The sequence below is a fragment of the Chenopodium album genome, chromosome 16 (genome assembly GCF_948465745.1).
Source record: "Chenopodium album chromosome 16, dcCheAlbu1.1, whole genome shotgun sequence".
In the NCBI taxonomy this organism is placed as follows: Eukaryota; Viridiplantae; Streptophyta; class Magnoliopsida; order Caryophyllales; family Amaranthaceae; genus Chenopodium; species Chenopodium album.
Genome location: NC_137849.1, coordinates 50,896,501 through 50,920,010, shown reverse-complemented (window position 1 = coordinate 50,920,010; position 23,510 = coordinate 50,896,501). Strand labels below are relative to the sequence as shown.

Sequence of the window (23,510 nt, the reverse complement as noted above, 5' to 3'; positions counted from 1 at the left end):
AAAAAATTGATTTTCCATTTACATCTAACCATGCCCAAATTATTTCATTTCAATGCTAAAATATGGTCTTGTTATCTTATTTTTTAATTTTGAAAAATCAACATCTGACACGTGTACCCCCCCCCCCCCCCCCCCCCCCTCTTTTGGGAACATGAAGTTCATACCAACGTAAAGACTAAAAAAGGGTTAGTGGAAGAAATTGTACCTGGATAAAATTGTGAAGTTTGTTTGCTTGGATTTCCATGGAATTATTACCCCACATCAATTGACAGTTAAGGTACAACTCATGCTCCTGCTTTTACGACCCCACTTGACAAATATAGATACAACTCATGCTCCTAGAGATGCAAATTAAGATAACAAAAATCCAAAGCAAAAAAATTTGTTCCAATAATCTTGTGAATAGTGAGTGAATATATACGAACCAACATCAATGTATTGATCTAAAAATGTTTCCAAAAGCTAGAATACACTGTAAATGACCAATCAAAAAATTTTGCCCAGGTCGTATCGTCCCTAAAAATACATATGGCACCAGTAGTTTTCCCAAAATCAATATTAGAGTTACATGAGTATTGGATGATGGCTCGTCTAGCCATCAAACATAGAATGAATTGGAATAAAATTAATACAAATGAGGAACTACAAAATGAACGATTCCTTCCATAGCTGTTAACCTCAAGTGTTTAGCTGCCCCGCCACTTTGGTCCAGCAGAACCATTGTTATCAACCACAATTATGTCCTCATTGAAAAAATCCAGTATACTGTATTGTACCGGCATCCACGACCTAATATGAAACTCGTGGGGAGCGATTATATTTTCCAAGAATGGCAAGGCATGTCCAGGCATAACGTACAGAAGAAAGTGGAAACTCACACTATGTGCAACACTGCTTCCCTTCGCCTACTCCGTAGCATCCCGTGACGTACTATGCTTTTCATCGGACCTGTGGTGGAACAACTTTGCTATCTGTCGCCTCTCACAATCCTGCAAATCCCAAGCAACAAGATGTTAATACTTCAATTATGTACAAAATCCTAATATTGGCTCTATTATTGCTTTATTTTGCTGGCACAGAGCTTTCAAACAAACATTGCTCACCTTGAACATGTGGAGATAAAATGTTTTGCTAGGATTTTTCTTTTTCAACTTCTGGTATGTAAACGCAAAGCTTAACTGATCTCTTGGAGTAAAACGGTCCACCTCATTAAACCATAGACATGAAAACAGATTTGACATTGGTGTGTGTGCCCTTATTATCAAAGACCCTTCTGGTACATCTGTTGCCAAAAGAAATAAAATCATTAAGGACAACAGATTAGATCCCAATCCGAATTTATCCTGGACCAACCCAGACAAATATCGTACTTCTTCCCACCAAAGATGAATGAGAAACAAAAAGGTGCATATGAACATACTGCTTGGAAGCATCTTTTCAGGATCAGAGGCATTAAATCTCTTAAGCCCGTCAGCCTGATAAAATTGAAATTGCTGATCAATCATAGTGTGGTTGAATTTATTAAGCTTCTTGTTCCGCTCCACTTCTTCCCAAACACAATGACGATCATAGTGATTTGATATTGCATATTCATGACCCTTTCGCCACAAGAAGTGCTCCAATAACAACAGAGGATCGCGTTGGAGACGCAATTTGCTATCCAACCAAATGGAATACCTGGAAGAGAGAAATGCTCAGAGACAGGCATTGAATTTATACCAAGTACATATCTAGCTATCAACCTACACACTAATTAGAGTAGCAATTCCGTGGATATTTTCTTCCAGGAAAGAGCAGTTTATTTTATCTATAGCTTCAGTAACATTTCACATCAGGCAGCCAGTACAACACATCCAGTAATCAAAGCCTCAAATTCTTAGGATACCCTTTTTAACTCCCTCACTATATCATTGTTGCAACACAAACCACTAGAACAGGTGCAAACCCTATATACAGTTTTACAGCACAGATCATTGGGACGATGATACGAAGTTATTCAAAAAAGAAACAGAAAGATGCCAATCATTTAAGCCAATATCAGAATTCTACTTTCAGCAAGTACTTGTAAAGCTGTTTATCTACACATCCATTTTATCTTGTTCCCAGCTAAATATTTTTATAAAATTTAAAGCACAGAAAATTTCAGAGTTTCCTAGTAAAAAGCAAAATTATCTGAGGTAAGAATTGCAGCAGAGTTTGGATATAACCAACAATTCCATCGAGTTTTCAGTTGGATTACTTGCAAACCAGAAATTCAAAATTATCTCCAAAGACACCAACATCTTGGTCTTTACATTTTTCAATATCCTTACCCCTGATGTTCATAATGCCTCACCCAGTCACATAAGAGTTAAAAAAAAAAAATCTGAGTCTCTTGTTTAGATGTGATTGTATCTTGCATGTGGAAGATCCAAATGCTAATGACACTGGAGCAAGCTAAAACCCGTCAGTCCAATGAAGATTCTTGGGAAAAAAAAAATGGATAAAATGATCGATAAATTCATACTATTCAGCTTTCACCATTACCAAAAAATATACTTTGTATTTAATGGTAAATGAGGAATCAAATATGAACTGCAGTTACAGACTAGATAGCAGCATATATTGCCCTTCAGACTTAAAGCAGATGAAAAAGGAAGACTAAAAGTAGAAAAACAAGGACCCTTTAAAGCACAATATCATGAGAGAATTCTAAAATCCAAAGTATTAATTACTGTGATTTCACGCAAAAAAAAAAAAAAAAAAAAAAAGGGGCCAGATAGGAGTATCATTATCTCAACCATTTTTTGATTAAAAAAAGTCAAAAATACTATGTGATAAAAACAAAAGGTATAGCCTTCAGGATGCACATTCTTACCTTGCTGAAGGAAAGAGTCGATGAGACAGAAGTTTCGGTATCTTCCCAACTCTCCTCATGTCTGTATAAGGAAGATTCTTCACCACAACAATCTTCCACAAACCAATAAATCCCATTCTGTCGGGTATATGGCCTTCTAAAGAAATGGTTTGCAAAGTCTTTTCATCCATAAACATCACAAAGCAAACATTTTTCCTAGACAAACGACTTATCTGAAATAAAAGGCAATAATTTCACACTGCACATCAGATTTCGCACACTACAATGATGGAGTAAATATCCAAAAAAAAAAAAAAAAAAAAAACTTGAAGAAACATTGTCCAGACGGCGGACAAATGAATAAATTTTCATGGGACAGAATGCTAATAGACCATTTAATATATGTCTTACCACTTTAACAAAAGGAGATCTCAGGCGATCTGAGTTTCCAAAGATGCAAGAAACAACAGCAATGTGGCATTTGCTGTTGTATCTGGAATCATCCTCAGCCAAGTCAAATCCTGTACCAGAATACTCTGAAGGACCCTTAACAAAGCCACAATTAATCTTTTGATCACGTGCAAGGAATGAGTCTTCCCTTTCTCTTAAGGTCTGATGCCCAGCAAACCTAGGTTCCCAGCTATCTTCCCCGACAGGCTTCTCTTCTCTTTCTGTATACGACAGTGAAAATCTAGCAAATTTTCTACTTTCAAGAGGCTCTACAAGTTGCGCGGTAGAATTCAGCAATTTCATATCACAACTTGAAGCTACATCAATAAATATTACAAAGTTAAGCAATTTCGCAGTTGCATTATTACTTGTTAGACAGCAGCAACTGGTGGTGTAATATTCAATCATGTTGATTAAAGGAAACCCTCAACAGCGATAAAAACACAAGAAAACTTAGGGTTGACTGGTAGAGTATTGCATGCCCAAGTACACCAATAATCATTTAGTCATTCTTAGGGAGAAAAGGACTTACATGAAAACTTGCGGTGTTTTCTACGTTTCTTTGGCTGCTTTCCAGAGCCAGTATTTGAAGCACTGACTTGTTTACTCTTCCCACTGTTGTAAGAACTCTGCTGTTTAGAAGAACTATCATTTGAGTCATAATCCACAATCGAATCATGACCTACAAAAACAGTTCCACCATGTTCTGAGTGAGATTTAGGCAGTTTGGAGTTCCCCGCACTTTCATGCCTACTATCATCATATTCATCTACGTGAGCATCATGTGAATCAATCGCATCATCATATTCATCATCTGCATCAGCATCTTCAGTCTCCATATCCGAACGACCCCCATCTAAAACATGATTTCCATCCTCGGATTCCACACCTTCTTGGCCAACATTCTTCAAAGAAGCTTCATATTTTTCTTCATACATTTTCAATTCGTTACGCCCTGCTTCATTGTACAAACCATGATGATCTGTGCCCTTACTTATAGGGTTATTGGACTTCTTTGTTGGACTCTTCACTCTACTGGATACATGACCTTTCTCAGATTCATCATCACTATCTGCACTACTTTTATGTGCATCCTCATTGTAATCTTCATCCCTTCTACGATCATCCCCATCCCAATACCTTGAATCACGGCCATGACCCACAGAGTCATGGCCAAACTTGACCATGGGAGTGGTAATTCTTGTCACATTTGTAAGAAAATCATCCCGGAAAGCATCATCTTGGGTATCTTTAGTATCTATGTCTGCAGAAAATCAAGAAGAGTTATAAAAAAAAAAAAATCATAAGACTTATGATTGGATTTTCTAAGAGGCCCTACTTGTGTTGAGTGAAAGAATGAATGTGAAAATGACTTATTTATTACAAGAGTGTTTGTAAGAAAATTTTCCTTTAAGCGGCTACTACTATATCAAACAAATGCTACTAACAATTCTTCCCTAAAAGAAGTCTTCCACCCTTTTTTTTTTGTATGCTAAATTAACAGTGTGTGTCAGCATGCGCATGCAACAATAGTTAAGTATAGTTCAAGATATCTATAATTGTGAACTGCATATATAACAGGGACATCAGCAATATCAACCCACATAAACTGATTGATTATGCTGAATAGTATACAATTTATATGAACAATAACATCTTGTGGTCAAATAGACAAAACTGCAATAAAAGCCGATGCCAATTCAAATAAATAACAAGCTCTATTACAGTTCCAATCCTAAAAATTTACGGCCAACCCAAAAACCTATAAACGACCAGATATTTTTTAAGCCCAAAATGGCAATCACCTCACATACACATATGAACACAATCCTCAACCCAAATCCAAAGAATGAACATCTTTCCCTCTATCACTTTGTCGGAAAGGAAGGACCTCAAGTTGAATCAATGGCTTGAGCTTAAATCCATGATTGTACATCAATCAAGCCAAGGTAAGTTTCAACTTTTCAATGTTACTGGGCCATCCTGCATCAACACAGCCTTATCACCCAGTGTAATTCCATTATACTCGGGATCAAAATCCAGCAGCCGACCTATCTCTAAGTAATCAAGACCAACTAGCTAACAGGCTATGCCCCTGTAAACTCACACCCTCACATCAAAATTTTGTTTTCCTTCCTCAATTGCAATATCTCTAAGATCATAATTTTCTAATCTAAGCTCCATTTTCCTATCTACGCTCAAGTCTCGAGCATTCGACTAAACTTAACCGCCCAAACCTCCCTCTATCCCTAAGATCAGAATTGCAATACCTTTAAGATCAGAATTCCCTAATCTAATCTCTATCTTTCCTAGTTTCCTAGCTACTCTCGAGTCTCGAGCATTCGACTACACTTACCCGCCCAAACCTCCCCCAATCCATAACTAATTCACCCTACAATCACAACTTCCAAAATCATCAACAATCTATCCCTCCCCTGCGCATCTTATACAAACAATTACCATAAGATCAAATTCCACAATTACAAAGCCACTAAATTTCTCACAATTATGACAACAATGCAGGATCAAATTAATAAACAATTAGCACGACATCAAATCAAAGAGATCAAAACAATTACCCGAAGTATGATCCCTGGATAAAAAAACGTAAGCAAAAGCCGAAGCAGCAAGAACAAAACAAAGAAGAGTAATAACAGTTCCGATCGAGATCCTTCGTTTGGAATAACCTAATCTTCGATGATGATGCCGCGACTGCTTATGTGATGGGCCACGAACTCCGATACTAACATGGTCGGAACCACCAGTAGCGGCGGCGGAAGCGGCGGTGATGCTAATGCCGTTGCTATAATGGTGGTTACTGTTGCTAGTACTCCCTGACTGCTGCCTGTACTGAGCCATTCAATAGAGTCGGAGCATTCTTCAGCGAATCAAGATGATAGTAATGAAGAATTAGCATTCACCATTAATGGAGTCGGATTTTCTAGGGTTTAGGAAGAATGGAGATTGAATGAATTGCAGATCGAGGAGAGAGAAAGAGTGAGAAGTGAAGGAAGAAGAAGACTACAACAATACAAGTAGAGTTGAGAAGAGAGGAGAGAGAGATTTAGAGAGAGAGAGGTTAATTTAAAATTAATAATGTGAAGAAGACGGTGAGCGTGAATTGTGAAAGAGGAAAGCGAAATTTCTGAGGCTTTTTTTTTTAATTTTATTTTTTGATCGGCCGATCAATTTTTGTCCCCCCCTCCGTCACGGTCTCTCTGCACTTAGTTCGTTTTACCCTGCCTTTTTGGTCTTACTTTATAATTACTCCGTACTAATATCGTATTTATAGTGCAGAGAGCCACCGTAGATTGATAAGAATTAGGACATGTTCTCATTGATTGAATTGAGCTGAATTAAATTAAATTGAACTGAATTGAATTTATTAGAGCTGAACTGAGCTGAATTAAATTGAATTGAAGTGAACTGAACTTATCAGAGCTGAACTGAACTGATAAGAGCTGAAGTGAACTGAATATTTCATAAGAGAAGGAAATTAGGAGCTGAACTGAACTGAACTTATTAGAGCTGAACTGAACTTATTAGATCTGAATTGAAAATAATCGTATTAGAACAGTCCCTTAATCCGACACTCTTTTAAAATCAGGAGAAAAGCTAAAATAAAGAGTATGTGTTAGAGTGTATTATAAAGTAGTATAACATTAAAAACTATAAAAGTATAGAGCTAGACATGGGTTAGACCGGTGTCTTTGATTTGTGCCTTATTTGACTACAAGTTTTTTTTTTTTATGGTATTTAGAGAGCCACAAGGGCGGGGTGAAAATCGATCTCTGAATCTCTTAAAATCGGGAGGAAAGATTTAAACACTTAAGTTATCCCTCACCTTCAAGACTACAAGCTTCCAAGTACTTGTATTTATTTTTTTGATGACTTTGGAGGTAAAGAGTTTCAATGAAGAAGTGTTTTTAGCTAATCTTTAGTATTGTAAAAGATGGGCAATTTTTAGTGGTTGAAATTGTGTTTTTGGAAAGTAAAAAAGTTTAGCTAATGAGGGTCCTATTAAGGTAACTTTTAATATTATTCCCTCCGTCTCATAATAATTAATACATTTAGCTTCTTTTTTTTTTTCCTTTATCATTAGTGCTATAGGTTTATATTAGAACCCATTAACCGAAAAAGGTTTTCAATTTTTCATCAAGTCGTTACAATGTCATGCAAGTTAACAACATCTTAAATCAAAGTTGGTCGAATTGACCTCAATCTTGAAACAATGGGATATGGAGTACCCCTTTTTTTCCAGTTTCCTACCATTATAACCCCATGCTGTTAACTTTCCATTTTCCTACCATTATAACCCCATGCTGTTAACTATACACTAGAAAAATTAGTCAAATGTGAGTTGAGATAAGTTCATGAATCATGATAACATATAAGTCAAAATTGCATCATTATTAGTCACCTCTCCTTATTGGCCATCGAATTCATAAAACTTGCTCAAATGTAACGATATCTTAAGCATTAAATTAACTCAATCTACAAGACAAGCAAAAACATGGTATAACTTTCTTCTTAGTTTAAGATATAAACCAATGAAATTTGTTCATGACATTGGGAAGAAAAAACAGATCGATATTTGATTAGTTTTTTTATGCCTTAATTTATTATTATTAAAATTAAAATGTATAATTTGATGAATGAAAATGGAATTAATGATACTCCTACCAAACTAAAGATCTTAGAAGTTGTCTTGTTGAGGCTTGAGGCACATAATGCACTGTACATAGATCAACGCTGGAGCTCCTTGATCATGACCCACATGTAGCTTAAACATTAAAACATGAATTTTTGTCAGAAATTTAATTATTACGATCATGTAGTTGTAGTAGCTAACCTAGTAGGAGTTTGGTAATTTGGTTACCAAATTTTAATACATTGCCTTATTTTAATGGCATCCCTATATCATCCCACTAACTTCATTGAGTATTTCGTATAAATGCATGTACTGTGGATATCAATTATTTTAGACGGTTAATGTATATATTGAGTGATGTTCATGTCATAAGATCGAATCTTATTTACATTATTGTCTTTTGTGGCTCTTTCTTGATCATCTCACTAGAAAATTAAAAATAAAATGTATGTAACCGTATAGCTTACTCAATTCATATTTAACATCTGTGATCTATTTTCAACCGATCAAGTTAAGCTATGTCAATTTGAAATTGAACCAAGTAAGAATAAATAATTAAAGTACTTATCTTGGATATATATAGGCATACATCATACTATATATAGTGAACATAGTTAAAAGTCTTGTTGGGTACAAGAATTGCAAAAGGAAACTTTAGTTTACTGTTGATTACTAATTTGGTGCATCATAATAATAAAAATAGTGGTTTCAGAAAATCAGTACATGTGCAATTATGCATTAACTAGAAGCCAAATTAAACCAATCAACTGCACCGTGAACCTGTCAATAATGTGTCATATTATTGCACCATCAGCATAATTAGTTTAATGTAATTATTCTCTAATTTTGCTTGCGTATTCCTTGTCACGTTAATCATAGTAAATTAGTAATTTAATCATAGTAATTTAATTATATAATTATTAATGGTTCCTTTGCTTTGTTTTATTGAGAATTTTGACAAAACAAATGTTATACGAAGTATTATATCATCTTTTATTCTCTTTGATAGCGTGGATTAATACACATTGTCTTGACTTATTCTTTCTAATACACTTTTAATTTGTTTGGATGCTCTCAGAATTTTGTGTTAAATTTAATAACAATTATACAATGCATGTTTTCTTGTATTTGGCAAAATATCTTGAGTTCTAAGTTATCTTTGATGATGTTGAAATTACCCGTAGGCAAAGACTGGATGTTCCAAAACAATATGTAGTGGTGTGGTAGAACAAACTCTTTCAATGCTTAAGTCAACACAGTGTAATGTAAGTTAGCTAATTAATCATAAATTAAGAAGATGGAGATACATAGTTTGGAAAATTTTACCACTTGATTAGTGAAAGAATTGACACTTGTAGTAATTATTAGTAAAGTTGTTAAAATGTGAAAAAATAACCTCATAAATATCACGAGACGACCTACTCACTAACATAATTAATAATTTGTCGATAAATAATGTATGTATGTAATTGTGAATCTAGATGTTTATAATAGTCACTTTCAATTTAGTATTGGATTGTTACAACAAAATTATGTAATGGAAATATAAAACACTTTTAAAGTTTAAAGCAAACATACAAACTTATTCATATAGTTCACTTATTGATAGTGAGGTATATCTCAAATGGTTAGATCTTCTCTCCCAATTTCAAAAAATCCTAAAATCGATTCTCACCCCCGTCTTTTTGGCTCTCTAAACACCAAAAAAAAAAAAAAAAAAATGTTTAGAGACTTCACTTACTTCTTTGAAGTAACTTTCTCTCGGATACACAAAAGTTATTAAATCTTTTTCGATTTGTCTCACCTATACTATTAATTGACGTGTCATTTTTATAAATAAATCTTATACATCAATTTTTAAAAATACTTAAAGTTATGAATTAATTAGATGTAAAATTTTAAAAAACGTTTCCAAAATGATAAATGCATTTGTGAGCCCATTGTATGTGTGATATGATAATTGCAAAAGGGATTCATTAAAACAGTACAAAAGGCCAATATAATAGGCGTAAAAAACATGGGCTAAAATTGTACATTTACTCCAAACATCTTTAGCATTTCATTAAAAAATATAATGAGTGGATGGCTTTTAAACAGCACTTAAGGACCATTACGTGTTATTGTGGCCCCAATTTAGCCTTGTTTCATTTTTTCGCTCTCCTCTCTCGTGTTTGCAAAGAGAAACCAAAAACTGACTATACTGCTTCATTTTCAGCCCTTTATCTCTGCAATTTTCCAGGTATTTTTGTCTTCCAACCTTTATTTTTTCATCAGATTGTCCTCTCTTTTTTCTGGGATTTTTACCCTTTTTCTTGTTTTCTTATATGTGAGGATCTGAAATCTACACTTACTGTAATTTGCGATATTTTTAAATTTTTTGGGTGGGGTGATTGATTTCAATTGCTGTGATTAGCTTGTTAGTTTAGTGTTACTTTCATTTATGATAGTGTTAAAGCTTCTAATTTTGGATTGTTAATATGATATTTTCACAATTATAAGGACAATAATTGCCATTTTACATCAATGAAGTATTGTAATTACAGAAGAACTAGTCTCAATTAGTGTCAAATAGTTCGCTACTTCCTCCATCTGAAATTAATTTTGAGATTGGTATTGTAACTTGAGCTAGTAATGTGACAACTAAATATGGACGACATAAGTACATCATCAATTAGTTTAAAAGCATTAGAGTATAGCCGTTAACATTTCTGGTAGCAAATTATGTGAATTGATCAAGGTGGATCCAAGTTTGGTGGTTAAATCATAATGTGCTTCTTTATTGATTTGGAAAGATTATGGATCAAATCAAAGTAGTGAAATTGTTTGATGAGGTTTTGTTAATCTACCCCTTAATCTTCATATCTTACTGCTGACAATTTTGTTGAGAAATCGAATTTTTGGGTGATGCCCTTTGCAATTGTTGGTTCCCTTTTGTTTTCTTCTTTATATAGAGTTTGTTTAGGAATTTGTAAAGTTGTAATTAATGATTCTATGTTAATAGGAAGCTGTTAAGGACCTTATTGAGCTGTTTGTTACTGTCCTGTAATCCTGTGTCTTACTTTGCTAGTATTCTTTGGTTTTTAACATGCCTCGATTGGAATACTTTCTAGTGCAGGGATGCTGGCGAATTCTCTGCCTTCACCAGCTTTGGCGTTATATCGTGGATCGTCCATACACTTGTCTTCTGTAAGTTCACCTCTACACCTTGTTTGCCAATATGTTATGGTGCATCTGGTTTCTTTTTTTACTGTCCATAGTATATAAATTTGGATTCCCATCAATTCAAGTCTTATGGGGAGGGAATGTAACTGTATGCTCATTTGCCCTTGCTTACCTAGACTGATCTCGTCTGTTAACTCTTCTGCCTGATTGGCAAAATGTTATCAAAATGTATGCATTTCACATTTTCAGAACTAGTTAAATTTTATTGCATAATTATTGTGTTAAGATTTTGCTGATAAGAATAAGAAATGAATAGGCCTTTCCCTGAAATTAGCCTCTTCCAAAACCATGCTTTAGTCTTTGTGTCTAATTCACCTTTTCTTGGTCCAGCCCAATTTTGTGACACATGCTTCCTTAAGCTCAACAGTATATGGAACCTCAAGGAGCTTTTTACCCCAAGAACTAACCTGGAATCCTAGGAATAACGTCCTAACACACAAGAGATGGGAAATACATTCTGCAGCTCCAACAATAGAAATAACCTTGAGCAATGAAGATACCGAGAAATGGGCATCTTGCAGAGAAGCTCTATCTGTGTTCAACTTCAGTATTGAAGAGCAGGACAAGATGCTAGGGAAAGCATTTGGTCATATCCATTCACCCTACTGGGGTGAAGAACGGAAAGTAGAAATTCCAAATTACGAATTAGTGAATGAAATACTGGAGTATCTCAGAAGTTTGAGCCTCTCTGATGATGATCTTTCTAAGCTTCTGAAAAAATTCCCTGAAGTTCTTGGTTGCAACCTTGAGACTGAGCTAAAGAATAATGTACAGATCCTAGAAAACCAGTGGGGCATAACAGGGAAGCCTTTGCGAAATCTTCTTCTTCGTAACCCTAAAGCTCTTGGTTATAATGTTGACTGTAAAGGAGATTGTATTGCTCAATGCACTCGTTGCTGGGCTAGATTTTAGATGAACTTATTTTTTGTACCAATTTATTCAATATGAAGTATATGTACACACGTTTATCTGTATTTTTTGGTAGTAGATGGTGCTTAATTGCTTATACGAGCACATGTTTACATATCGACAGACTAATTAAGGGGGCACCTTGGTGCTATGCAACCTCATCAGTCATCACATTAACCCTCGAGCTAGTACATAATATTACAGAGTACTCGTAATTGATTTTCACTCACATTAATGAGAATTACAGCTGATTTTAATGACTAAATATGGCTCCGTTTTTGAACCAGTTGAGATATAGGTCAGTCATAATTCATGAATATCGAAGCCTGTTACTTCATTCTTTGTATTATCTATTGTCAATGTTTTTATTTTAATTTTCATATCAAAAAGTACATAATAAATGAAAAAAAAAAAAAAAAAAAGCAAGATCACATCCTAAAAGTAGAGTCAAAATAATTAAGCAGCAACAAAATCAATTTCTAACCTCAAAAATCAGAAATGAAAAAAGTAATTAGAGAATAATAATCATCCCTAAAAAAGAGGACAAAGATATAAAAGAATAGCCTCCAAAATTAAGATTCCAACCATTATTTACCTTATAATGAAGGGATTTTTTGACCCTCTTTGCTGGCAAAAATTAGCATTAACATCCCCTATATCCCTTCTCTCAAATTTAGAAGAGCCTTATCTTTTACATAAACACATAAACGTCTCTATTTCTTAATTTTTGGCTCTTCTCGAAGGATTACAACGTATTGTAATTCGTCACAAATATGCTAAGTTTCAATAGAATTCTTCTCCTTGTCATTGCCATCTTTTGCCTTGTCCTCTCACATGAGGTACGTACGTTTTTCGTTTTTTCTAATGTAATTATGTTAATATTTTGCCTTGCCATTGCCATTTTTTCTCCTTAATTGTACACAAATTACATTGCATGCACACGCGGGTTAATTAGATGATGTATTGGTGTTCAAAAATTATGAGAACCATTTTAATATGAAAACTACGATGTATTGGAGTATTACTCAATTAGGTTGTGAACAATTGTACAAAATACAGGTTCATATATTATATATGTACCTCTACTTATTATGTCCCTAGGAAAAAAAATGGAAAAGTTTTCTTATTTCTACTTGTCACTTTAACTTTCATTATCATTCAATTTCTCCAACTAACATAATTTTTTTCTTTTAACTTGTAACTATAGTGGGAAGTCTGCAATGCAAAGCTTCATCATCACCACCACCACCATCACCACCGTCATCATCATCTTCCTCATCGCATCTTTTTGGGTGCAAAAATAGGTAAGTAAAAAAATTCAAGAATTTAAATTCAATAAAAAAGATCCTAATAGATACGAAATATGTGTAACAATCAATAATGGGGAATACAGAATACTCAGGCTAGACCAAGTTGATATGAAAATTGAACTTCTAACCTTAATATAATTCTTCAAAAGGTGTGAGCACAACCATTGAAATTCCAACATAAATTTTAATGTATATTATATTAATTTTGTACGTACGTATATATCACTTTTTACGATGAAATGATATGATGTTGACTGTATCTATAATGACATGACAGATTGCAAGGAAAGGTGTCATAGAAGGTGCAGTGTGGCATCAAGATACAGAATATGCCTAAGAGCATGTAACACTTGCTGCCAACGTTGCAATTGCGTGCCACCAGGAACTTCTGGCAACGCTAACTCTTGTCCTTGCTGGGCTAATATGACCACCAAAGGAGGCCGCAAGAAGTGCCCTTGAATCTTCTAAGGACTTTGCTTGTAACATTTGTCCACAACTCAACACAATGCATTCATCATCAATTATTTTGAGCTTCACACTTCATATTTTTGTGGTAGATTTTGTCACATTTAATCTTTCATTAGTGCATGTGTGTTGTAAGTTGCATTTGAGAGATGATGAACTGAGAATTAGGGGTTATATTATTTCTAAATTTAATCTCCACTTTTATTTTACTTCTTGCCCAACATCAGAATTGGAGATCCCCTCCCCCCCCCCCCCCCCCCCAAAAAAAAAAAACAAAAAAAAAAAAAAAAAAAAAAACAACTTCATTATTAGTAACATTGCTGATGTGGTGTTACTTTGGAAAAAACAATCAATGTGATTCAATTTTTCTCGGCTTTTATTTTACCATCATTATTTCGCCATACAGAGTATTTCTTATCACAATAATTTTAATTTCAATTCGATATAAAATAACCTTAACAATAATTAAATTATCTTGGTTTTAATGTTGGTTGTTATTATAGCTAGCCTTATAACCCCCAAATATCATATTTTTGGAACATACTAGTTGTACTACTAGTAAAAAAAAAAAAAAAAAGGCTAAGCTATGATTGATGTAAAACATAAACAAGGACAAGCTAATTATACAATTTAGCTCAGTAAATATAATAACTATATAGATCCAACACATTATTTCTAATACCTAGCTACAATTCAGCTCAGTAGATATAATAACTACATAGATCCAACACATTAATCTAACACCAAAACGATAATACTTGTAGTATACTAATAGTACAATACATTATCGATTCTTTAATTAGCCTCAGTGGCTAAATTAACGATAACACTAGCTAAATCATATCATATAGTAATCGATATGATTTACGTAGTATTAAGTAAAATTAAGGGCATTTAGGCCTGTTGCCATGGGTCCTGAGGCGGGCGTAGCAAGGGCAGAGGTGGTGGTTACCATAAGTGCCAGGAGGAACACATTTGCACTGAAAACAGCAACTGTTGCATGCCCTATTGCACAAATTCTTCCTTGATGACCTTGTGCATCTCATCGCACAAGCATGATTGCAATCTACGTAATTTCCACCCAAATAATACTCAATTATTAGTAATAAGAGACAATTCCAAACATTTTTCATGTTGGCTTATTATTAACTTAATTGGTAATATAAATGATATGCTGACAATAACTCCTACTTTATCGATTGATAACGTTTAACAAGAACACATAAATAGTGTTTACAATAGATATTCGTTTACATTATTAAAATTGGTTTATTAAAGCCAACTAAATGATGAGCCATTATTAAGTGCACTTAAACTAAAGACTTACTCAAATTTCTCACAAAATATTTCTTTTGAAATCCTGCATTAATTTCTTCCTGCATGTAATGATAAAGATTATTCCAATTCCAAGGTTAACAAAAGTGAGTAATTAAATAAGAAAATACTCCGTAATTTATTTAATTTTTTATGCAAAATAAAATAATACTCCGTATAATTAGCTAACCTTGGTGATGGATTTTCCTGTGATGTTGGCTGCAGATAAGGCCTCACTAAAGTCCTATTACGATTATTAATTAATTATGAGGAAAATTGTTAACATTAAGTCATAATTAAGTACAAGATCAATTATAAAAATAACTATTATAAAATAACTATCGTAAGATTTGTAACATATCTATTCTAATGCAATAAAATAAATTAAATAATAAATATATTCAGAGGTACAAAAGTTACAGTTTATACCTGTAGGATGAAGATGGAGAAGATTAAAAAACCAAGAAGCTTCATTACTCCGTATTATTTATTATATGGTCGTAAAAATAAAGGAATAATAAAATGATAAAGGTATAGGGTAGTACGAGTAGCTAAGAACAAGAATATAAGAACAAGGAGGTTAAGGTATTATATATAGACCTTGAGCCTCATAAACAATGATTTTTTATAACGTTTTAACATTATATACTACCACCGTTTTATATTATTTACAATAATTTGACATATAGTAGAAAGAAAAAATGTTTAATCGTTGTAAATAATATGAAACAGGAAGAATAACAAGATTGTGAACTTGTGACACATAATAAATACGGAGCAATAAATAAATAAAATAATGATATTTGCAAAAGATAACAAATTAAACCTCAATGGACTCGTCACTCCCTGTGGAAACTTCTGTTATACACTTATGTGTTGTTTCTATACGATCTCACCGGGCTGCGCATGCGTGTCGTTTTTCGGCATAAAGCTTTACATCCCGATCTCATAAAATTATAAAATAAGATTATGCATTACTAATTTTAAAATATACGGAATAATTATGAGCATATTTTTTATATACTCGTTGTAATTTTGATTACATAAGTAATAAAAAAAAATCATTGATTGCCATGTTAATTGTTATTGGATTGGTTTGAAGCTAAGGTTTGCTTTTAATATCGAGTTACTAATTTAGTACGTAAAATAAAGACTTGGGTTGTTCATTCATCTGTGTTTTTCGGGTATATATATTATTTTAAGTTAAATGATCAATATAAGCACATTCCAAGTCACACTAATTATGGTTGATCTCCAACTTAATTATGGTTTGGTAATTGGTATTCCTTATTAATTAAGAAGGGGAAGATGTATCACCAAGTGTCTACAAAAGTACAAAACTATGTCTTCATGCAACCATGCATGTATTCCCCCCCCCCCCCCCCCCCCCCCCCCAAAAAAAAAAAAAAAAAAAATGAAATTAAGAAAATATTTTGCAAGTACATAATTAAAAATGAACAGATAAAGTGATAAACCCTGTTATTGTCCTTGAAGAGAAGATTTAATTTACTACTGTACGTACCATGCATTTTGGCAGCTTGGTTACGTTGGCATCCATGGGTGCAACCTCCACGACATATGTCCGTTCGTTGCACCAATATGGTCCATCAATTATTGTACTCTCTTCATAAGAATTATACTCACCACAAATTTATACTAGTATTCAATTATTGTCAAACTGAATAACATAAAGTAAACTTAAAATTTGTAAAGAAATGAATGGTTTAGTTTTATGTGACTTCTTGTCAAAAAAAAAAAAAAAAAAAAAAAAAAAAAAAAAAAAAAAAACAATTTATGTGACTTGCTATGTGGTTTGTGACTAATGTTGTTAAAGGAAATTGGTACGAATGAATTATTTGTTTAAATTAAATTAAGGGTATGTTCTCTTCAAATTATTTTCAGTTCAGTTCAATTCAGCTTTAATAAGTTCACTTCAATTAAGTTCAGTTCTTAATTTCCTTCTCTCATAAAATATTCAGTTCATTTCAATTCAATTCAGCTCAGTTCATTCAATCAAACACAGGCCCTAAGTACGGAGTACTTATTATGAAGACAAAAAAAAAAAAAAAAAAAAGAAAGAATACTAAACTAGTACAGTAGATGTTTGAAGATTTTATTGCAAGTGGCTTTTTTTAATATAGATTTATGCTGTGTTTAATTATAACTGATCTTTTATTGGCAAGACTAGTTATAAACTCATGCGTCTGGTTATCATAAAACGTCATTGAGACTTGATTTGAATTTTTTAATTATGCTTTGATTTGAACATAACTCCTCAAGATAATAAGTTATCAAACGAAATATTTAATTAAATGTATATTAATGTACACATAAATAAAAAAACGGATTTTTATTTTTATTTTTTTTATTATATGATTACTAATTACAGAATTAAAGATTTACAATACAGTAATAAGTATTGCAAATAGAAAGATAATCTCTTTGCTGTTGTCAAAAAAAAAAAAAAAAGAAAGATAATCTCTTTAATCTAATCATTTACAAGAGAAACAAATATATTTGCTTAAATAAACTTAATACTCCATGCATAAAACATAGCTTGAAACAACTTCACCTAGATCCTAAAAAATTATTCATTTTCTTCCCTTAATTAGAACACTTCCAAATCTACGGGCATACAGCCATAGAGTATTCTCACATTGGCTTCTTTCACAACCTACAAAAACATACACCGTAGTTATTGTTGTAGAAAACTAAGGGGCCGTTGAGTTGGGAATATTTATCAAAGGAAAAGGGAATCAACCACCTTGATTCCCTTTGTTGTTGTTTGTTAGCTGATTTTTCCCATTTCCTTTACCTCCTCCATTCCCCCAAATCCTTTCAAGTTCATTCCCCACCGGTATTTCCATTCCTATTCCCTAGCCACCATCACACCACCACATCACCACCTTCCTATCTACCAACACCACTGGAAAACCAGCCCACCTTCATACCAGACCCTTGCCACCCCTCCCCTGACCATTGCCACCCCTCCCCTCCCCCGCAAAAACATCCCACAACCCCCCAAAGGGTTTCGAGGGTGGTGGGAGGGCCGACCGACGGTTTTAGGGGGGAGAGAGAGAGTTGTTTTTTAGGATTTTGCGGGGCTGGGGAGGTTTTTTTGGGGGAGGGGAGATCTATGAAGGCGCGGAAAGCGACGACGAGGGGCGGGGAAGGTGCGGCGAGTGGTGGAGTGGCTGGAAATTGTGGGAAGTGAAGCAATGTGGTGGTGGTGTGGTGGTTGGACTGGTGGCATTCCATTCCTTTGTTATTCAAAACAAACAACACAACAAAATTGGGGGATTTTCATTCCATTCTGATTATTTTTTTTGTTCATTCCATTCCGATTACCCTGTGCGAACCAAACGACCCCTAAAAACTTATCGTAAAGTCATATGGACACTAGATAAGTTGAATCGGAATAATAGAGACACATAATTATTCCCAACATTTCAAAATAATTTGGTACAATTAAAATCGAGTTAATTACTCCGTAGTTGAATACGAGTACAATAAATTAGTTTTAAGTGGTTTGCATCTCCCAACCATGAGATTGTGGGATCAAACCTCAATAAAAACACTTTGGGGTGGGGATTTCCTTATCCTTCCCTCACTTCTAAAGTATCTACCTCGCTAACTCAGGCTGGGAGGATTTGAGTAGACGCAATAGTTATACTCTGAAAAATAGTGGTTTTTTAAATAATTAAAAAAAAAAAAAAATGCAGGAAAGAGCTAATGGGCGCGATGATTTGAGTGACATTCACACACAATGAATTTTGTAAAATTTAAATTTCAAATAATAAATGAGAATTTCAATTTCCAACCCGAAATATAAAAGGCCCCACAAAAGTCCCCATCCAATCCCTACTACGGACTATAAACCTTCTCTTCCGCCCCCATTTCTTCTCTTTCGATCTACATTTTCTCTCTTTCCATTTTCTCACTCTAATTTACACTCCCTCTTCATCACTTCCTTCTTCACTTCGTTTTTTTCTGGGTTGATTCTTTGATCTCCATTTTCAGGTATGCTTTTTTTGTTCTTCTTTTTTCTGATTTGTTTTTTTGTTTTTTTTTTTTCGAGAATTTGAATTTGAATTCTGTATTTTGATGATAAATGATGATAAAGTTACCATTTTCTGTAATTTTTTTTTCATGGGAATTTATTGTGCTAATTGTTACTGGGGATGATTTGGTTTGCTTGTTGATATTGTTAGGGTAAATTATCTAACCCTAATTATTTGAATTGCTATGGTAAAAGTTAATACCTTTTTTCTGGGTTTAGATTCGCCTGTTTTAATTGTTGTTTTTTGTTTGTTTAATTTGAAGAAATTGTATAGCGTTTACTGATTTGTTGAAATGTTAGGTTAATTGTAAGTAAATCAGCACCAAATTAGTTTTTATAACTATGGAATCAGTGTTAATGTTAATTGATATGATTTAAAGTTAAAGAATTTTCTTGGATCCTAGATGAAGTATTAATTTTGATCTATTTGGGGTTTGATTAAGGTTGTTCCTTTAACATTTTTTTTTTAAAATTTTAATTATTTAACTAAAGTGTAAACTAATGTTAGTTGAATCGATATTAAATAATGGCGATCATGACTTGCAATTATGATACAAGTATATGTTTACAACCTGCATATCTTTTGATTGGAAATGTTAGAATGTGAGTTGTTTCAGGACTCGAACAAGTTTATTATGATTGAATTGGTTGTTAGGAAAGGGCGGAAGGCCCCTTAAAATTAAAACAAGTATAGGGTCTCTTAATTTTTATGTATAATCCTTGGTTGTAGCAGTGAAGCGTTACTGTTGTATCCGAAGTACTGTTATATCCGAAGTTGAATTGTGAGGAGAAGAATGTTTTAAGATAGTTGGTCGAGTGATACTTTCTAGGTTGCCTATCAAATGAGAGGAGGGAGTTTGAAGTGAGGTGGGATAATGGAAAGGTTTTAAACAGAGACAGAAGTTGGTTAGTTTATATTGGATTGTCAATTTAAGGTTTTAATCAAATGATGGAATTTATATGATTAACAATTGATCAGTCGTTTTCCATAACTATTAGAAACTACTCGTAATAGTCTAATGCAAAGCAGCGTATATATTTAATTTGCAGTGTATGTATGTTGGTTACAATATAAGTTTCATAAACTAAGGATGAATCATCTTTCTTGTTTTTACATGAGAAGTTTTAGTTAACAAGGCTACTACAATTTTTACTATACTGAAGGCTGAGAAGCCTATAAGTTGGTTTTCATGAAAAATGTTCTTGTGCAGGTTGAAATAAGATTAGCATTCTTCTCTTTAATCATGTGGATGATTGGTTTTGCATTTTCTTCCTTGACATGTTTTTTTGAGTTTTTGATGTTTTAAATGAATAGGTATTATAATGGAAGCTATGCAAACAAATTCTGAGCGTCGTCCATTCTCGATCAAATTGTGGCCTCCTAGCCAGAACACAAGAATTATGCTTGTTGAACGGATGACCAGCAATCTTTCAACTCCAACAATTTTTACCCAGAAGTACGGTAGTTTGACCAAGGAAGAGGCTGAGGAGAATGCTAAGCAAATTGAAGAGGTGGCATTTACTGCTGCAAATCAATTCTATGAAAAGGAGCCTGATGGTGATGGAAGCTCTGCAGTCCAGCTTTATGCCAAGGAATGTAGTAAACTTATTCTAGAAGCCTTAAAACGTGGTCCTGTAACTAAATCTAGAGAGGTACCAACTTCTGATGCAGTCCTTGAAAGTTTATTTGATATATCAAAAGGTCCACGTGCCTTCATTGAGGCTGAAGAGGCAGAAGAGCTTTTGGCACCACTAAAGAATCCATCAAACACTTACACTAAGATATGCTTCAGTAACAGAAGTTTTGGTTTAGGTGCAGCTCGTGTAGCAGAGCCTATTTTGTCATCTGTTAAGGATAAATTAAAGGAGGTAGATCTGTCAGATTTTATTGCTGGCAGACCGGAGGCAGAAGCCATTGAAGTCATGAACATATTCTCAGCTGCCCTTGAAGGCGCTGCTTTGAAGTCTCTTAATCTTTCTAATAATGCCTTGGGTGAGAAGGGTGTCCGAGCATTTGGAGTACTCCTGAAATCGCAGAGTAGCTTGGAGGAGCTTTATTTAATGAATGATGGCATCTCAGAGGATGCAGCACGTGCTGTTGCTGAGTTGGTTCCCTCCACAGAGAAGCTTAAGATTCTTCAGTTTCACAATAATATGACAGGAGATGAAGGTGCTCTTGCCATTTCTGAGGTTGTAAAGCGTTCTCCCTTGCTGGAGGACTTTAGGTGTTCGTCAACAAGGGTAGGTTCTGATGGAGGGGTTGCCTTATCCGAAGCCCTAGAGGGATGTGCTCATTTGAAGAAGCTTGACTTGCGTGACAACATGTTTGGTGTAGAAGCAGGTGTTGCTCTGAGTAAAGCTCTTGTGAAGCATGAAAATATAGTTGAAGTTTACCTGAGTTACTTGAATTTGGAAGATGAGGGGACCATTGCCATAGCAAATGCACTCAAGAAGAGTGCTCCTTTGCTTGAAGTGTTGGAGCTGGCTGGAAATGATGTTACTCCTGCTGCTGCATCTGCCCTGGCCGAATGCTTAGAATCAAAGCAGCACCTTGTGAAGCTGAACTTTGGTGAAAATGAGCTCAAAGATGAAGGAGCTATACAAATTAGCAATGCTCTTGAAGGCCTTACTCAGTTAAAGGAACTTGATATGAATACAAATGCGATCAGAAGAGCTGGTGCTAGAGTTTTGGCTAAGGTAGTTGTGGATAAGCCTGGTTTTCAGTTGCTGAACATTGATGGGAATTATATCTCTGATGAAGGAATTGATGAAATTAATGACATTTTCAAGAAGTCTCCCAAGATGTTAGGGTCATTAGAAGAGAATGATCCAGAAGGTGGAGATGAAGATGAAAAAGATTCTGATGAGGAGGGTGATGGTCATGGAGAGGAGAATGAACTGGAATCTAAAATGAAGAATCTCGATGTTGAAGATGATAAGGAATAGGTGTATTTCTGGTAGGTGGAAATACGTAGGATAGTAGCTTATTTTTAGTGTCGAATCCACTGTCGACCTGTTTTCCTCTTTTATCTTGGACATCGCTTTGGATTGACAGCTTCTTAGAGCACTTGGTAGTGATGGCTTTCATGGGAAGGACTTGTAGTTTTAGATTTATAGTTTCTCCTGTTGAACTCCCATCCCCCACTTTTGTGTTTTATTTTACTACTTTTTTTTGTGGGTAGAAATGTTTTATTGTACTACTGAGCCGTTGTGTTAGTAGGATTCTGTTTCGAACAGCTATTGGACTTGTTTTATCAATGTTGTAAAGGAGGGAATGTCATTTTTCGTGATATTCACTTCCAGTTTTTAACTTTTAAGAGCACATCCTATGTTTTAGATAATCTCATAATCTTATTAAAAGATTATCTGCCTGGTAAATGTGTTAAAAATCCATCCATTAGTGCTTGCTGTGGTTTTTCCCCCTCCTTTCAAGTGCGTAGGCATTCTACATTTTGCTTGAACACTTGGGATTAGGGTTTTACAAATTAAACTATTTAGTACTCACTCTATTTTTTTTTTTTTTTTTTTTTAAAACCGATACTCTGTATATGTATATACAAATACAAAATTTGGTACATTTTTTTAACTAATTTTGTATAATGAACATAGGTTTTTTTATATTTGGAACATAGATTTGTTCTTGGAAAAAATTATTAAACTCCGTGATTATTTTTTGGTGGGTTTAAAAGAAATAATATTGTCGAGGTATTTTTCCCATTTTCAATGGCTTAAGCAAAAAGTTACTTGTACAAAGAAAAAATAGAAAATGATTTTGTTCTAAAATTTTATACGCATCTGTATGTGAGTTATACATTTCGGTTTTAACTATTCGATGACTTTATTTACTGAGTACATTATTATTTTAAAGAAAATTTTTGTACTTAGGGTACATCGCACATCAAAACAAATTATAAACTTTTGATGCGTTAGAATTTTTAGAAATACAAATTATAAATTTTTGACAGGTTAAAATTAAAACTTGATTCCAAACATGTGCCAAAAAATTTGATTCAAAACAAATAATAAAATAACACAAAAGGTTAGTTTTTTTTTTTAAATAAACACAAAAGGTTTTTTTTTTTTTTTTTTTTTTTTTTTTTTTTTTTTTTCACCCAGCTCACCCTTTGGGCTAATCCGATTTCGGAGATCAGTTTTGGGTGGTTAGTTTCTACTCCCCTCCCAATTATTGTTGCGGGGGATCGAACACGAGTCCCCTCCCTACCAAGTGTAGTTCTAATCACCACTACTCCAACAACCAATAAAATAACACAAAAGGTTAGTTAAGTCACTTAA

At 34.0% G+C, this 23,510-nt stretch overlaps 2 protein-coding genes, 1 long non-coding RNA gene and 1 pseudogene across 4 annotated transcripts; 2 read left to right on the top strand and 2 right to left on the bottom strand.

Annotated features, from left to right (window-relative positions):
- Positions 1 to 403: 403 nt before the first annotated feature.
- LOC145586946 (uncharacterized) lies at positions 404 to 6,333 on the bottom strand. Its single transcript, XM_081643921.1, has 7 exons — positions 5,866 to 6,333; positions 3,819 to 4,550; positions 3,248 to 3,603; positions 2,858 to 3,069; positions 1,421 to 1,677; positions 1,104 to 1,282; positions 404 to 989 (listed from the first exon to the last, which is right to left on the bottom strand). Exons 1-7 carry the CDS (start codon positions 6,143 to 6,145, stop codon positions 906 to 908), a joined length of 2,100 nt encoding a protein of 699 aa, XP_081500047.1. The 5' UTR covers positions 6,146 to 6,333; the 3' UTR covers positions 404 to 905.
- Positions 6,334 to 10,019: 3,686 nt separating this feature from the next.
- Positions 10,020 to 12,133, top strand: LOC145584528 (uncharacterized). The gene is made up of 3 exons (XM_081641353.1): positions 10,020 to 10,176; positions 11,053 to 11,123; positions 11,490 to 12,133. The coding sequence occupies exons 1-3, from the start codon at positions 10,020 to 10,022 to the stop codon at positions 12,069 to 12,071; spliced, it is 810 nt and encodes a 269-aa protein (XP_081497479.1). The 3' UTR covers positions 12,072 to 12,133.
- Positions 12,134 to 14,691: 2,558 nt separating this feature from the next.
- On the bottom strand, positions 14,692 to 15,403 carry LOC145585878 (uncharacterized). Its single transcript, XR_014100748.1, has 3 exons — positions 15,348 to 15,403; positions 15,171 to 15,219; positions 14,692 to 14,909 (listed from the first exon to the last, which is right to left on the bottom strand). It is a non-coding gene; the product is annotated as an uncharacterized LOC145585878 (long non-coding RNA).
- A 3,635-nt stretch (positions 15,404 to 19,038) lies between these two features.
- On the top strand, positions 19,039 to 22,558 carry LOC145586945 (RAN GTPase-activating protein 2 pseudogene; annotated as a pseudogene). Its single transcript, XR_014101045.1, has 2 exons — positions 19,039 to 19,177; positions 20,533 to 22,558. The product of XR_014101045.1 is annotated as an RAN GTPase-activating protein 2 pseudogene (transcript).
- Positions 22,559 to 23,510: the final 952 nt, after the last annotated feature.

Bases quoted from the DNA above. Each gene is read 5' to 3' on its own strand.
- LOC145584528 (XM_081641353.1), top strand. From the start codon at position 10,020: ATGGCTTTTAAACAGCACTTAAGGACCATTACGTGTTATTGTGGCCCC. The intron at 10,177-11,052 runs GTATTTTTGTCT...TTTCTAGTGCAG, and splicing joins TTATCTCTGCAATTTTCCAG to GGATGCTGGCGAATTCTCTG. The intron at 11,124-11,489 runs GTAAGTTCACCT...TTCTTGGTCCAG, and splicing joins CGTCCATACACTTGTCTTCT to CCCAATTTTGTGACACATGC.
- LOC145586946 (XM_081643921.1), bottom strand. From the start codon at position 6,145: ATGGCTCAGTACAGGCAGCAGTCAGGGAGTACTAGCAACAGTAACCAC. The intron at 4,551-5,865 runs GTAATTGTTTTG...GATTTTCTGCAG, and splicing joins ATCCAGGGATCATACTTCGG to ACATAGATACTAAAGATACC. The intron at 1,283-1,420 runs GTATGTTCATAT...TTTTGGCAACAG, and splicing joins TGAAAAGATGCTTCCAAGCA to ATGTACCAGAAGGGTCTTTG.